Source organism: Equus caballus, chromosome 31, assembly GCF_041296265.1.
Source record: "Equus caballus isolate H_3958 breed thoroughbred chromosome 31, TB-T2T, whole genome shotgun sequence".
Taxonomy (NCBI): domain Eukaryota; kingdom Metazoa; phylum Chordata; class Mammalia; order Perissodactyla; family Equidae; genus Equus; species Equus caballus.
This window is the reverse complement of record NC_091714.1, coordinates 8409943-8425658: the sequence shown is the minus strand read 5'-3', so window position 1 is coordinate 8425658 and position 15716 is coordinate 8409943. Positions and strand designations below refer to the sequence as shown.

General features: G+C 48.1%; 1 protein-coding gene across 2 annotated transcripts in view; it reads left to right on the top strand.

The window, feature by feature from the left end:
* Positions 1 to 15716, top strand: part of IGF2R (insulin like growth factor 2 receptor) — a 115813-nt gene that overhangs the window by 43194 nt on the left and 56903 nt on the right. For both annotated transcript variants that reach the window (XM_023632974.2, XM_005608119.4), the window contains exons 8-16: positions 1745 to 1907; positions 2096 to 2258; positions 3038 to 3141; positions 8672 to 8836; positions 10851 to 10991; positions 12217 to 12360; positions 13704 to 13841; positions 14460 to 14607; positions 15149 to 15326. In XM_023632974.2, the coding sequence (XP_023488742.1) occupies positions 1745 to 1907; positions 2096 to 2258; positions 3038 to 3141; positions 8672 to 8836; positions 10851 to 10991; positions 12217 to 12360; positions 13704 to 13841; positions 14460 to 14607; positions 15149 to 15326 (1344 nt within the window). The remainder of the gene's footprint in view (positions 1 to 1744; positions 1908 to 2095; positions 2259 to 3037; positions 3142 to 8671; positions 8837 to 10850; positions 10992 to 12216; positions 12361 to 13703; positions 13842 to 14459; positions 14608 to 15148; positions 15327 to 15716) is intronic.

Here is a 15716-nt window from a genome sequence, read left to right as displayed (position 1 = left end):
GTTTCTGTGTGGGGGATGTAGAGTGAAAACTGCAGGCCAGGCCTGCTTTCCGTCTTAGGTTCCCAGACTTCAGGGCCACGTGGTGGCAGCTTAATGAAGACCGGACTGTCTGACCAGTAGTCGACATTCGTTCGGAGCATGATGTCGAGGAATATTTATGTGTACTTTCCATTGGTACCTACAGATGGGACTCGAATCTTTGAAACCTGATGAGACGTTCTGAGCCGGCTGTGGTCTCAGTGTTTTTCTTTCTTGTTTGTTCTACATTCAGTGAGATCCATTTTATATTATCACAGTGAAGAGGAGCAGGGGTTTTCCTCCTTTCTTCTCCGTGGGATGCAGGGCGTTGAGTGGTGTTAGAAGAGGAGGCTGATTTGTTATTGGCAGAGCTGGAGGTACCTTTCCAGCTCAGCTGTCGCTGGGCAGGTCTTGGGTTACGCGCGATACCTTCATACTCGAAGGTTTATGTAAGTGTTCACGCTGGCTCACTGAATGCTTTTAGGAGCTGAGATTTTTAGTAAACATTCACCTTGTCATATAGACTTTTTTAAAAAAGCTTTATTGAACTTACGTACTATAAAGTTCACCTGTTTTAAGTACAATTTGATGGTTATTAGTATAGTAACAGAATCATGCAACCATTGCCACAATCTAAATGTTGGGACATTTCCAACCCCTCCCCCTGCCCCCCACCCAGGAAACTTTGTGCCCAGTTGTAGTCACTCCCGTTTCTACCCCCAGCCATGGCCACCACTAGTCTAGTTTCTGTCTCTGTGGACTTGCCTTTCCTGGACATCTCATAAACGTGAATCGTACACCGTGTGGCCCTTTGTGTCTGACTTCTCACTGAGTGCTTGTCACCACGTCACTATACATCAGACTTCCCTGAGCCAAGTGGTTAAAGCATCAGTTTTGAGTCAGACCGATGGGGCTCCGCTTGTAACTCTGCAGCTTCCTGATCGTGTGACCTGTTTTTACGCCCGGCCCTTAGTACTGTGCCTGGCACGTCGCAGGCGCTCAGAAAGCCGTTGTGGAGTGGTGATCTAGAAGCCGCACAGCCATTCCTGATACTAAGACTGGGAAGGTGTTTCTCCCAGGGACGATTAAAAAGATGATCTTGCCCTCCAGTGAACAGTCACTTCAGCATCCTTCCTAGTTTGTGTCAGAGAGTAGTGTGGGAGCTCACCTTTGTCAAAGCAGTTCTCTGGTGGCAAAGTGGGGGAATCCAGGTTTGTGGTGGGTGGTGCCTCAGCTTCACCTAGCGGCAGGAGCAGATTTGAGTCCAGCTGAGGGGGTGCCCGAGACCCCGACCCCTTTGACGATCTTAGGAGAGGGGTTGGAGACCGTCTCCCCAGATGCACACACGCATGGTGATTTCCACTCAGCTTTGGGGGTTCCTCTGGCCCAGGCTCAGCAGCATCTCTGAATGAAAGGAGGGACGGACCACATGCGCATCACGACTGCTCGCCAAGGTCATGGTTGTCAGATGATGTTGAGTTCGGGGCAGGCTCACTGGCTGAAGCTTGAATGTGACTCTGACGGTGACTGGAAAGGTTGCAAGTGAATGGAGTTGTGGTAGGTCAAGTCATTGGAATATGTTAGGGGCAATTACGCTTCAAAAATAGGAACAGAAAAATGTAGAAACCCGACAAAATATCTTTGAGCTTTTCAGAAGCATGGAAAATCTACGTTTAAGCTGCATTTCAGAAAGTTAATGTTGCTCCTTTCACACCGTTCCTCTTAGGGCACCATTCCCAAGCTCACAGCTAAATCCAACTGCCGCTATGAAATCGAGTGGATCACTGAGTATGCCTGCCACAGAGACTATCTGGAAAGCAAAACGTGCTCTCTGAGCAGCGAGCAGCATGACATCGCCATTGACCTCCAGCCGCTCAGCCAGAACGGAGGTGAGGGAGGGGGTGCCTTAGAAATAAGGCAGTGGGGGCGGGAATGCTAGCAGAGGGACCGAGTTAACCCCTTCCACTGGGGTGGGTGTTTCAGAAATACGGACTGAGCTTCCACTAACACAGTGCTGTAGCTTTGTAACACCTGTGGACGTAACAAAGCCTCTTCTTATTTACTCTCCTTTCTTTAGCTTCATACACTTCAGATGGAAAGGAATATGATTTTCATTTGAGTATCTGTGGAGAACCTGAATCCCAGTTCTGTAAGAAGAAAGGAGCTGCAGTTTGCCAGGAGAAAAAATCAGATACCACTCAAGTCAAAGTGGCGGGAAGATACCAGAATCAGAACCTCCGGTGTGTAAACAGCCTTCGTGTAATTTTCGAGTGCATTGTTATATATTCTTGGGAAACCTAACTGACTCCTCTCGTCGTCCTCCTCCTTCCGTTTTCCACACAGCACAGGAAAGTCACTAAGTCAGCATTCCTTATTATTTGACTTAGGCAAGTTGCCATTTATCACTAAACAGCTGGATGTTTTCCGTGGCTTTACGATAAGAGTGCTTCTGTTAAAGCGGCTCACTTTATACTCTATTGTTTTGTCAGGAACTGTACTATGGGAAAGTTAATTAGTTTACAGTGGATATGGCTTTTGTCTTTTAAAATTAATGTTTCTGAGGAGTTTTGATTTTTCTCTGGCGGTTTGAGAATCTGAAACGCCATCAGAATTACATAAAAGTTCCAAGCGGCTAAAAAAACGCATTCAGTGCAATTCTTGTGACCTCTAGCTTGGTAGTAACCTTCACAAAAGTGTTATGAAAATGTAGTTCTCTGAAAATAAGTATTGTCCAGGATTGCTTGGGTAAAATTGTGTGTATGGCAGTTGCTCACAGCAAAGCCTTCAGTGCTTGCTTTCAGCCAGTTATTACTTTAAAGTAAGAGGACGACAAGCCCGTCCATTTGGAACTCATTTCCTTTAGACACTTTCCCCAGCTGGCGCGAGAGCTTGCTGTTTTATGTCAGTCCTGATTTGTTGATGGTATACAAAAGGTTTAATATAGAAAAATTTAAAAATTCAGGTTTCTTTCTTAGTTCTACCAAACCTGTCTATGTATGTTACAAAAAAAAAAATCTAGATACTCTGACGGAGACCTCACCTTGATCTACTTCGGAGGCGATGAATGCAGCTCCGGCTTTCAGCGGATGAGCGTCATAAACTTTGAGTGCAATAAAACTGCAGGTGAGTGTTCCCTGGGGTTCAATCCACGCTCTTCGCATCAATGGGCGCGTGTGCTGAATGGAGCAATCAGACGTCCTCCTTCAGACGTGACCACTTCCAGTCCCCAGACTAGGTTTTTCTGTTAAGCGAGTAGGAGTACCCTCCCCCCGGCCCCCGCCAACGACACACGCATCCTGTTTCCATTTTCTTCTGCTCCCTGTGTTTGTTTTGGGAAGGGCCCAGCCCAGGGCTTGCTGGGAAAGGGTTTCTGTCTTGAGTTCTGGCTCACACCGGAGCGTGTACAGATCCAGCAAGGTGGGTTCGCTCGCCAGTTTCGGATGGGTCACTCAACAGCTCTTCTTTCCTGAAGTAAATTTCAAGATGACCCTTTTTGCAAATGGTCGTTCTGCAGGAGAGGCTGGATTTTGGGATCGCAAGAGGTCACAGGGCGAGTTTAAGTGGAACGATTGGGTTTTCTGAGGGATTAGGAGAAGCTTCCTTGAAGTCGTGATGGCACTGGCATTTCAAAAAGCCGTGCTGCTATTCGTATCTTGACGATCCTAGACACGGTTTGCGTCTGTAGAGAGGCGATGAGATCTCATCATCAACAGAGAGCTGTCCTGTCAATTGACCCCCAAGCTGTGACCCCAGGTGCTGCACAGGCCAGCCAAGCCTCAGCACAGAGCTCTGGTCCTGGAGCCGGCTGGTTCCAGCCCCATCTGTGTGCAGCCAGCACAAGCACACACAGCTGCCCCACCCCTGAGGGTCCTCCTGGCCCTTCCTTCTGTTTGTTTTGTGTGTTTCTATGGCAGAGCTTTTGACCAGTCGGTTATGGGGCAGGTTCCTACGTGGTTCACCGCGGGGTCTGGGAGAGAGGCAGCTGCGCATGATGTGAACCGGGCTCCAGAAGCTCGTGTCTGTGCCACTGAAAGAGGTCAGGAGGGCTTGTGATCAGTACCGAGCTCTATAAGCTGCCTAGAGAGCAAGCAGAGAAGGAGCCTGGGGTCAAGCAGTTGCAAGCCTTTCAATCAACACACCCACCTTACTCCTCTTGTCCTGCCCTCGCTCTCCATTGTCCACGGGCTCCGTGGTTGCCCATCTGCCCTCCACACTCCTCCACCCGCTCTAGACTTACACTGGAATCTGTTTGCTGGCCCGTTTGATAACTTTCATGTTTTCAGTTGATTCTTCCAACACACGTTTTATTAGTACCTATTCACTCAGACCCTGCGAGGCCTCAGCATGCTATGATGACTGAGAGCTCTCAAAGCTGGAAGCAGAGAGAGAGAGAAAAAAGGAAAATGATGATGGTAGAGCTGGGTAGTGCCGGCTGGATGAGATGAGAGCTGCCGGTCCGTACTGTCGGCCGGTACTTCATCAGGAGGGAGGCACCCAGGTCAGTGGTCTGGGGTCTGGGTAGCCATGAGGATCAAGGCACTTCAGAAAGAAGGAGATGGTGTTTGAGTGAACCCTGCGGGGTGATAGGAGGAAGCCAGGCGCAGAAGTAGGGTGGCTGTGGGGACTGCTCTGTGTGGCAGAGGGAGCAGCTTATGCAAAGGCAGGAATTTGGGTAGCTATGAGCAGGTCAGAGCTGCGTATTCAGAACGTGGCTAAAGGTGACCCTAGAAAGGAGAGTGGAGCAGTATCACGAAGACTTTGTATGTCCTGCAGAGGAGTTGGACTTTATCTAGAAATTAGTGTGAAGTCCCAAGGACTCAAAGCTGGGGGGTGACATGAATCTGATTCGGGTGTGGCCTCTGGATGCATCTCCCATCGGGCTCGAATGCCTCACTGCCTGCCCCAGATTCTGCATCTTTCTTCCCATCAGGCTCATCTCTTCCAAGCTTTTAGGAGACTTTCTCTCAATTAGACTCTCTGTCCCTGGGAAATGCAGCCTCCTTCTTCTTCCACGTCCCCAGACCTCCAGGCACGTGGGACTGCCCGCCCCGTCCCCAGCTGGGTCTCCTGGGCTCCCCTGCTGGCTGGGCTGCTCTGCTGTCCGGCGACTTCTGTCGGCCAAGTCTCCCGGTGACCTTGTCATTACCTCTTTGGCCCTGTTCTGCTCTGGGCTTTTTATAAATGACTTGGCCGAGATCTTTGAGAGCGCACTGATCTCATTTGGGCTCGCTGGGAAGATAGAATAATGATCCAGAAAGATCCCAGCAGACGAGGAGGAGGTGGAGAAGGGCGTGTAGTCAGGGACTTGGGGAAGAGGTGTGGGCATCCGAGAGCTGTGGCGGAAAGCTGAAGCCCAAGTGAGCTGAGGCTTGAAGAATACTACAGGCTGTTGTTTTTCCTCTTTTACTGTTTATTATAAAAATTTTTCGAGCATGTAAGTAGAAAGAATATTATAATGAAAATTCGTATGCCTGCCACTCAACGTTTAACAGTCATCAGTGTTTTGCCAAAGTCATTCCGTATAAACCACATGTCACTGATGGATCATAATGCTCCATCCCAACTCTGAGAGAGGGCATTCCTTCACATGACCTCAGAGTCGTTATCAGACCTAACAAAATTAACAAGCATGCCCTCATACCGAAAACTCATTGGCTTACTAGGCAGATTTCACCATGATTGTGACGAGGAGACCAGACAGAGAGGTGTTAGATGTTTTGTGGGAGATTTTGAGCCTGCTCTAGGGCTGGAATTGGGTTATAAAATATTTAAGACTCCTTCCAGCTCTGTGATTCAGAGCAACCTGTATGTCCTAGACCCTATATCCTGTATGTACTATAAAATTGTTTCATTATTACTTTGTTCGAGTTTAAATTTAGAGTCTTTAGAGAAAAACCCCTTGGTGGACTGTGTTTATTGGATAAATGTAATAATGTATTTTTGCATGTGAATGGGTGTTAATTGGCTGTGTACTATAATGAAATGTGGTTTATAGTTTAACTTGGATCTCCAGGAATTATTTATGCTTATGAATCTAGAATTCATGCATTTTCAAGACACTAAGATGCATAAATTTATTCTTTTAGCTATAATACTTTTTTTTACCACTTGTTTCAATAATTTACATCTAGTTTGCAGTAATGTGATACCTTATTAATGGTGATCCTGTCAAATAAGGATCATTTTGGGGGAAGAGTAATATATCAGGATAGGCTAATACAAAACTATCCTCAAATTTAAGTGGCTCGTTACGTTAAAGTTTGATTTCCTTTAGTTCAGTGTAGGTCACTAAAGGGGCTGGAGGTGGGGGCTCTGCCCCAAGTGGTCATTTGGGGAGCTTTTGCACTTTCCATCTTGTGTTGCTGCCACTTGTAGACTTGGGCTCCAAGGATGCTGCAGAATGGGAACTGCAGTTTTTTGTTAATGAGCCAGGACGAAGTGGTACGGCCCACCCCTCAAAGGCAGGGAAGAGAGGGAAGATTAAACCAGTTTGGTGAGTCTGTAGCCTTATCTTTGCCGCGGAGCAGTAGAGGAGCCCCGGTGCTGCTGCCTGCTACTTAGGCAGAGAGCTCCTTAGTTCCAGTGGAAAACTCCACTTGCCCTTCAGCTGGTCATGGGATCCAAATACCGTGAGGCCCCGTAAAGGGGCGTGCTGGGGAGTGAACCGTGGAGGCTGGGGAGCCAGGACGGAGCTTTCAGGCTTGTGTGATTAATGGGGAGGTTGCGGAAGGCTCCCACTAATCATTCTGATGGATGGAAACTCTAAGAGGCCCCAGGCATAGTAGTCCGGAAGGCAGAGCCCATTGTGCCTAAAAACAAATAAACAAATGTGGTTTGCTAGGGGGGCCATAGCTTACTGAGCTCCTGCAATTCTTTGAGGAATTAAATAAGAATACAGGTAAGATGCATGCCAATGGTTATTTAAAACGGACTCTCCCTGCAGGTCATTTGTAAGTTTCAGATGCAAACCAGCTCCGAAGTAGTGATGGGTGCTAGAAACCATTCATAGTATTATTTAATCTTTTGTAAGCTTATCTGGTAAAAGAAAATGCAGTGAATGCTTCAAGTTTGCGGAAACACGGATCTTACAAGTTCGTGGAAAAAGACACTTTTTCCAAATACTCAAGTAGGAATCCAGTAGGAGTAAACTTCATGTAAATCATGTGGGTGGAGTGAGAAGAGGCAAGTGAGTGTCGCTGCTCAGCCAGGAGTCCATGGGGAGGACGCAGGGGTCCCAGCTAGAGGGGGTAGGCATTTGGGGGCACTGCTTCCTGAAGAGAACGGCTTAAAGAACGTACTTAAAAAAAAAAAACGAAAAAGAAAGAAGGAAAAACCCACAGTAGTGTAGAGAAGTATTGCCTTGTGGTTTTGAGCCTGGCTCTGGGGCCAGACTGTCTGAGTTTGATTCTTGGCTCCTCTGCTTTCTAGCTATGGAACCGTAGGCGATGTATTTGGTCCCCCTACACCTGCAAAATGGGGCTAAAATTGTGCCTGTGCCGTAGGGTTGTTAGGATTCAACACACCCTCGTATATCAAGTCCTTAACCCAGAGCCTGTTTTCTGCAGCCAGCCCCCGTGTGGCACTTAAGATGCTTGTATAGTGCCGGGCTCAGACTGTGCTCAGCATAGACTAGCCGCTGTTGCTCGTATTATAATTATAATGTTTATAATATTAACAATTTAATAGAAATTGCAATTGAAACATCATTTGCCCTTGGTACAAAATATTATTTCCGTTTGCTTGAGAACATTGCGCACTCCAGGGCATCAAACATCAAGAAAGGCAGATCGTGTAGGAAGTCCAGAGGAGAATTATTAAACCATCACGGGGTGGAAAACAGAGCTTTGTGCCAGCGGTCCACCAGCTTGGAACGGCAAGGGGATAGTATTTCTAGTAAGGGAAAAATCAACAGTTTGCTGAATCTGAGGCTACATGGACTGGGGAAGTGGCCCATGAGGAGCTGGCTCCCAGACTAGAGCTGAACTGTCAGCGCTCACAATCGGGAAACCTGTGGGGCTCCCGTGAGGCAGTGGGCGAGGAGACTTGGTTTGAGTAGGGTGTTAGAGACACGCACCGATGAAGTCCCGAGGAGCAAGGAGGCTGGCACTTTCTAGACATAGGCCTCTAACTTTGTGAGGTTGTCTAGACCTCAGCCGGCGTCCAGTGGAGCAGGGCGGAGTCTCAGGGTCTGATGTTGCGCACAGTGACAGCATCAAGCCGACGGCACTCCTGGACCTGGAGCTCTGGTCTTTGCCCTCCTTTTGCTGAATCCCTGGTCTGACCCAGAGAATGTTCTTGAGCCTGTTGGAGGCTGACCACAGCCCGTGAGCAGCAGAGCCCTGCCTGGTGACTCACACATTCCTCGTTAGCACTCCTTTCGTGTCCCCTGGAACCTGTTGTAAACAGCCCTATGGCTTATGGAGACTGTCCTCCTAGGATGAAAGGGACGCAGGCCTGCCATCAAGGGGTTTACGATTGCCTGAAACTCAACAGCAGCCGCTGTAACCTCTGACCCCTCTGATCTCTGGGGTTTGGGACTTGAGTTTGCACAGTTAGCATGGGTGTCCTATTTGCTATTTCTTCTCTTGCTCCTTTGACATTCCTGGGTTTCGCTCACACAAGGGAGTGTTATTTTCCTTTTCGAATTGCACAGGTAACGATGGGAAAGGAGCTCCTGTGTTCACGGGCGAGGTCGATTGCACCTACTTCTTCACGTGGGACACGGAGTATGCCTGTGTGAAAGAGAAGGAAGACCTCCTCTGCAGCGTCAGTGACGGGGAGAAGCGGTACGACCTGTCCGCTCTGGCCCGGCACTCAGGTGGGTCTCAGTCAGCGGGACGTTCTCTTGCCTCTTTCCCGGTGAATGCGTTTGGAGATGCTGTTGCGATTTTTTTTTTAATTGTCAACTGATTGTATGGCAGCCTTTTCCCCCCTTCTCATGTGTCAACATGAATTATTAGAAATGACACTGAATTAGGAGGCAAAATATCTGACTTTCAGGTTGGCATTACCGTTTTCTGTTTGGGATACATGGCTAATCTTATCATAATTTAGTAAAAACTGCCAAGTGCCAGGCCTGTGCTTTGTGATTAGAAACTTTTTTTAAAATTTAAACTCTTGCTGCCAAGAGAGTAGGTCTTAAAAGTTCTCGTCTCACACACAAATTTGTCACTGTGTGGCGACGGATGTTTACTAAACTAATTCTGGTAATCATTTTGTAGTGTAGCCATATGTCAAATCATTATAGTACACATAAAACTCATACAATGTATGTGTCACTTATATCTCAATAAAAAATATTTAAACTCTTACAATAGTGTTCAAGTAGGCAGTGTTCCTGCTTAAGCCGTGGGCTGCCAGGCCCAGAGGATTGAATACTTGCTGTGGAGGTTGGTGGGCTCAGTGCGTGCATTTGATCCCCTGCTTTCTCCTTTTGTCTCACGGCCTCTTCTCCCATCTCTAAAATGAGATCGGCATTCCCTGTTCAGCCTCCGATTCTTTTGTGAGGCTGAGAGGGGAGGATGGAAGTGGGAGCCCTTGGGACGTGCGTCGCAGTGTCGGTGTGAGGTGGGGCTGTCGCTGAGGTCTGGCTCACGGTGAGGACCTGCCCAGGGGAATGTGTTCCTTACCAATAAGTGCTGGTTGAGCCTTTGTTATGTGGAGGAGCCTGGCTAGGTGCTGAGGATACTGGCGCAAACCCGAGGGAGCCCACCTCTGCCCCGTGGGCCTCAGAACTCAGCGGGGGGCAGAGAAGACTGAATAATGAGAATGGGGCTTCCAGCAGGGATAACCCAACCTAGTAGGGAAGTTTCTAGTTTCACCCTTTTAGCAGTCCTGGAATTAAGTATATATAGAAGCGCATTGTATCCATCAGTGGAGATAATGCCTAAGGCGGGGAGAATGACTTCCCTGAAGTCACAGAATTACCGCAGCCCTAGGAACGGTTGTGCCTGTGTTCTGAGTCCCGTCTGGTTGGGAAAATACAGTATTAGGAAGAGGAATTCCTCTCTGGAGCGTTGAGCGCTTTCCTCTGAACCCGGGCCCTCCGTTATAAATCCCGGATGAGTGAATGGCCTTGGAAGGCAGTTTGTGCTTCGGTCGTCTGGCCCCTTGGGGCTGTTGGGAATGACCCATGGTTCAGTTCCGGTGGCTGTGTTTCCGCAGAGCGCAGAGAGCTCTCATCTCTGAGCAGAGGCTGGTTTGAGGACTGGGGTTGCCGCGGCACTGCGTTTACCTGAGCCAAGTGCCTCCCTTCTCAGGCCCCAGTTTTCCTACAGTAAACCAAGTGGTGGTATTAGATCCTTTTATTCGGCGGTTTTTTTTTAAGCATCACTATGTACACCATACAACCTAGGGTCCTGTGGCAGCGAGCAGCGTGCCCCACACTCGGTCTGCTTGGCTGGGAGGGTGGTAGGATTCCCTTCACTGCACACGCCTTCTCCGTGGTCTGAGGAGGGTGCATTCCCGATGGTGTGATGTTCTGCCGGGCTGACCTCCTGATTTGCCGTTCGGTTTCTGAGTGTGTGCCTTGGGGCTTGGGAGAATGCTGCTGTTTAATTTTCTGCACCCCCTCCATTAAGCCTGCTCTTCTGAGGACGTGCTGGAAGTCACATAAATGCGAAGCCTCAGAATGTCGCTGGGCTTCTGTGCCTGCAGCCTGCCTGGGTCCAGAAACGTGAGTGCCTGAGGTCCAGTGGCCGCATGCTTATGAGTGTGACCTTTGGGCTTTTACACCTTCGGCTTAATCACCGTTTATGGTGTGACTCACGGAGAAATAATCACTGCCTTTTGGCTAAAAGAAGCTTTTTTTTTTTTTTTTTTTTTTGTTACAGAACCGGAACAGAATTGGGAAGCCGTGGACGGCAGCCAGAGGGAAACCCAAAAGAGGCATTTCTTCCTTAATGTCTGCCACAGAGTGCTCCAGGAAGGCAAGGCCAGAGGCTGTCCCCAGGACGCGGCTGTGTGCTCCGTGGGTGAGTCTGAGCGTCCGGGGGTGGCGAGGGGGGGGGGGGGGGGCGTCTTCCTGAAGGCATGCGGACCTTATGCCGTGCCCACTTGGGAGGGAATGAGAAAATCTTCCTGTGGTTCATCTAAGCCTCTCTCTGGGTTCAGCACAGAACGGATGTTCAAGAAAGAAATCTGAGGATGCAAAGGCAGGGAACTGCGTGGTGCTCTCTGGACACTGTAGGACCTCCGGTCTCCTGCAGTGGCCAGAGCCTCTGACACCGGCTAACGCTGTGACTGGGAACAGAAGGAGCCGTGCTGGAAAATCCTCGATTACTCTTTTACTTTGTAACTTGAGGAATAACATTGCCAGTACTTGTATAAAACGGATTCTGATTTTTTTTTTTTAAAGTTTACTGCCTGGAATTGTCCAGAAGTTATGGCTTAGGGCGTGGACTCTCGTCCTGTAGCCTGCGTTGCACGGGGTTTGTACGTCTCAGTTTCCTTTTGTGGTGACTGCGCTGGTCCGGTGGCTGTCCTGCAGACTCCTCAGGTTGATAGCGATATTTAGCATGTTGGTTGTTGGTTGTCGCTTAAGATTCGCCTCAGAAACACAGGCTGTGAGAGTCGTTAGAATCTGTGACAAACATTAGGTCAGGTCTTGTGAACCCAGGTTGGATATTAGGAATGTTCTCAGCCTTCAGAATGGGTGCTGTGTCCACGCATGTCCTTGGCTTTATTGAAGAAGGACTTGGGACAAAATTCCAGGATTTTATAGTAAAAAGCCACTGAACCAAGACTTAAGTGGTCACCTGCTTGACTTGTTGGCTAGGTTTAGTTAGTTTCTGCTTTGGTCACGGGACAAACTCTGGCCCCCGGCTGTGCTTTCAAAAGACCTTACATCTCAGGGAGCTGAGGCCCCCCAAATGGGGGAGCAGTATTACCTTATGGGATGGCGTGACGGATGTGCTTATCTTTCTGCCTCTCGTGCCCATGGAGGACGTTGTTTATTGTTCTTGCACTTTCCTACCAAGCCTGGAGGTGACCTGGGGGTCCTCCGTATAGCTGCCACCACCTGGTCAAACGTGTCACTCAAGGAAAACCCATTGACCAATCCAGGGCAGGCTGGGCAGGCCGTAGAAGGGGCCACGGTGCACCTGCCGGGTTTCAGCTGATCTTTGTACCTCTTTGCCTGCATCATTATTATTTTTAGTCACGTTTCTTCTGTTTTTCCCCTTTCTTTCTCTCTTCCAGATAAGAATGGAAGTAAAAATCTGGGCAAATTCATTTCTTCTCCCACAAAAGAGAAAGGAAATATTCAGCTCTCTTACTCAGATGGTGATGATTGTGGTCCTGACGAGAAAATAAAAACAAACATAACACTTGTGTGCAAGCCAGGTAAAAATTTTTAAAAAAGGAAAAAGATGAAATGTGTTCGTGGCTTTTGCCAGGGGTCATCATTTTCTCTGTTTCTCACGGCCACTGCCAAGATGATGAAGTAGAAGGGGGTGGTGCCAAGCATTTCAGGTTCCAGATGTTTTTAGTGGTGGTCAGTTGGATTTGGTCCCCGGTCCCCCACCCAAAATCAAACCAGAAATGGAGAAACCACATGGTGTCCAAGGGAGTCATATAATTTTCCAGATGAGTTACAGGGCTCCACGGGCTTCCTCTTCCTCGGGACTGATAGCGAGTGATTGTGTGGGCTGCTGAATTTCCTCCGAAGGGGGAAAGTCATAAAGGGTTTAAAAATGTTGTCCTTGATCTCACCATTGAACACAATGCTCCTCTTCACTGACCCTTATTTATAGGTTTACATTGTTTTCACAGGGTCAACATCTATTTGAGTTCACGTATTTTATGTTCCTCAAAACATATTTTGTAAATACTTGTCGACATTTCAGTCATATTTATAAATTTTAGGGACTTCCTGGTTGATAATGGCTTGGTTTTACTATTTTAAAACATTTCCCCCATTGTTGGATTGATTGCATGTTTCCAGTCGGTAATTGTGCTGTTACCTATACTCTCTCCACCTTCTGCTGAAATATTTCCTTTGGATAAATTCCCAGCTAGGGGATAAGGTCAAGGGTTAGGACTATTACTTTTTTTTTTTTTGAGGAAGATTAGCCCTGAGATAACATCCGCTGCCAGTCTTCCTCTTTTTGCTGAGGAAGACTGGCCCTGAACCAACATCCGTGCCCGTCTTCCTCTACTTTATATGTGGGACGCCTGCCACAGCATGGCTTGATGAGCGGTGTGTAGGTCCGCACCCAGGATCTGAACTGGCGAATCCTGGGCCGCCGAAGCAGAACATGTGAACTTAACCACTGTGCCACCGGGCCAGCCCCAGGACTCTTTTTTTTTTTTAATTGTGGTAAAATAGAATATAAAATTTACCACTTTTAAGAAACTGTAGTAAGATACGTAGAACATGAAATTCACCATTTTAACTCTTTTTCAGTGTACAGCTCGGTGGCATTAAGTACATTTATATTGTTGTGCAACCGTCACCACCATCTGTCTCCAGGACTTTTTCATCATCCCGGATTGAAACGCTGTGCCCACGGCACACTCCCCCTTCTCTCCCCCAGCCCCTGGAACCACCCTTCTTTCTGCCTCTGAGTCTGACCACTGCAGGAACCTCGAATAAGTGGAATCACGCAGTATTTGTAGGACTATTTTTAGAATAAGGGAAGATTTCCAGGAACGATTAGCGATAACTCTTTCTTCCCCCTTGACAGGTGATCTGGAAAGTGCTCCGGTGCTGAGATCTTCTGCCGAGAATGGCTGCCTCTATGAGTTTGAGTGGCACACAGCTGCTGCGTGCGTGCTGTCTAAGACGGAGGGAGACAACTGCACCGTCTTTGACTCCCAGGCAGGTGTGTGTCCCAGCAGCAAATTGCTGGTTTTGTGTCCCCTGGAACTGCTTAGGTTTTTGGTTTTCTTCTTCAATATTTTTTATGAGTCTTTTAGAGAGAACCTGCTTTAGAATTATATTGATACTGTTTGACCAAAATTCTGAAAATCTGATGTTTGGGGCTTAGTTGAGATAATGAACAGCCTGTCTTCAATTTATGGTTGGGGTAGGTCTGCTGGATGCAAAAACCTGAGGGTCACAAGAAAGTAAATCATGTTGGGAAAAAAGGCTTTTTGCCTGAGTTTCTGGCCAAGAAACCCACCCGAGAGAGACTTTTCAAGAAGTCATTGTATTGTGGTCATCCTGCTTGGAACTCGCTGGTTGTTTATCCAGCCAGCGATTATGGGCTTTGAATGGGTTTTTAAGTAAACGCAGTAAAATGGGAATGGTGGTGGTGAGTCTGTCTCTGAGGGAAGCGTGAGTAATTGTGGTTCTGGGGCCAACGGGAAAGGCGTCTTTTCTGCCTTTTTGTGTCTCCCTGCCTTTGGGCACTTTCTGGAAGAATCTTCACTGGTGTCACCCCCTTTTCCTTGTGGTCTGACTGACCTTCCATCCTTGGACTGTTTCCACTCTTCCTTAGGGTTTTCTTTTGATTTGTCACCTCTCACAAAGAAAAACGGCGACTACAAAGTCGAAACAGAGAAGTACGACTTTTACATAAATGTTTGTGGTGCGGTGTCCACGGCCTCCTGTCAGCCGACCGCGGGAGCATGCCAGGTGGCCAAAAGGCAAGTCACGGTTTTCAGTTGTGGGTTTGTCCTTTGTATCTTGTGCTGACAGATACTTCATTCAGGAATAAGCGTGTTCCCTTTTAACATCATTGTTTTGCAAGGAGCATTTAAACGCCAAGAGACCTGGCTTAAAAACCGGAGGATGCTGGGAGGTTAATTCCCAGAGAAGGAGCAGGCCACGCCCTTGGAAAAGAAGAGTGGATTTACCTAATGCCCTACGTCTGCGTCCTTTGCACTTCTGAGTTGTTAGCTATTTGTGTAAATGTTTCTCTGTTCGGTGCAGTGTTAGTTCAAAGGAAGTCAGTTGCACCTTAAACCCACTGTTCTGAGAATGGATTTGGGACCGGTGTGGAGTAGGGCTGTTCCCTTACCCCCACTGCAGTTGGGAATCCTAACTCAGGAGCAAGGTGATCTGCAGCCCTGGGTCCTGGTCATTGTCCCTCCCCCACCCCTCCTTGGCCCGTCCCTGAATGTCACAGCATTGCAGCGCGTCTGGTCTTGGCATCTTTTCTGAGAGACATTTGTTTGTTTATTCCAGTGATAAGAAGTCTTGGAACTTGGGACTGAGTAACGCTAAGCTTTCCTATTACGATGGAATGATCCAGTTGAACTACAGGGATGGGACGCCTTATAACAATGAAAAGCACACACCAAGAGCTACACTGATCACCTTTCTGTGTGACCGAGATGCAGGAATCGGCGTCCCTGAGTATCAGGTGGGAATGGCCATGTGCACACGTGTGCGCCTTGCACTGACCAGGGCAAAGAGGGAGGGAACATCAGCTTCGTAAAGGCAGGGAAAAGAAAAAGGGGTTATGGCTCGGCTCATGGCTTTGCTAAGTGAGACAAGGTTCTAACCACTGGGTGTTGGCTGGGGGTGCACCGTTGGTCAGGTCCTCTGGCTCCCCAAGGCTTATCCAGGAGCCATCGTGGGCCCTTGATTTAGAAGCAGATCTTTGATTAGTGTGGTTCCCCAGCCACATCAGCATCTCCTGTGATTTGAAGTACTCCTTTCTGATTGGCCAGGGTCCACAGGCGGTATTCATCTTCTGAGCTGACTATTCAAGGGGCCATACACCTCAGTGATAGCCCACAGCCCTGTTGGT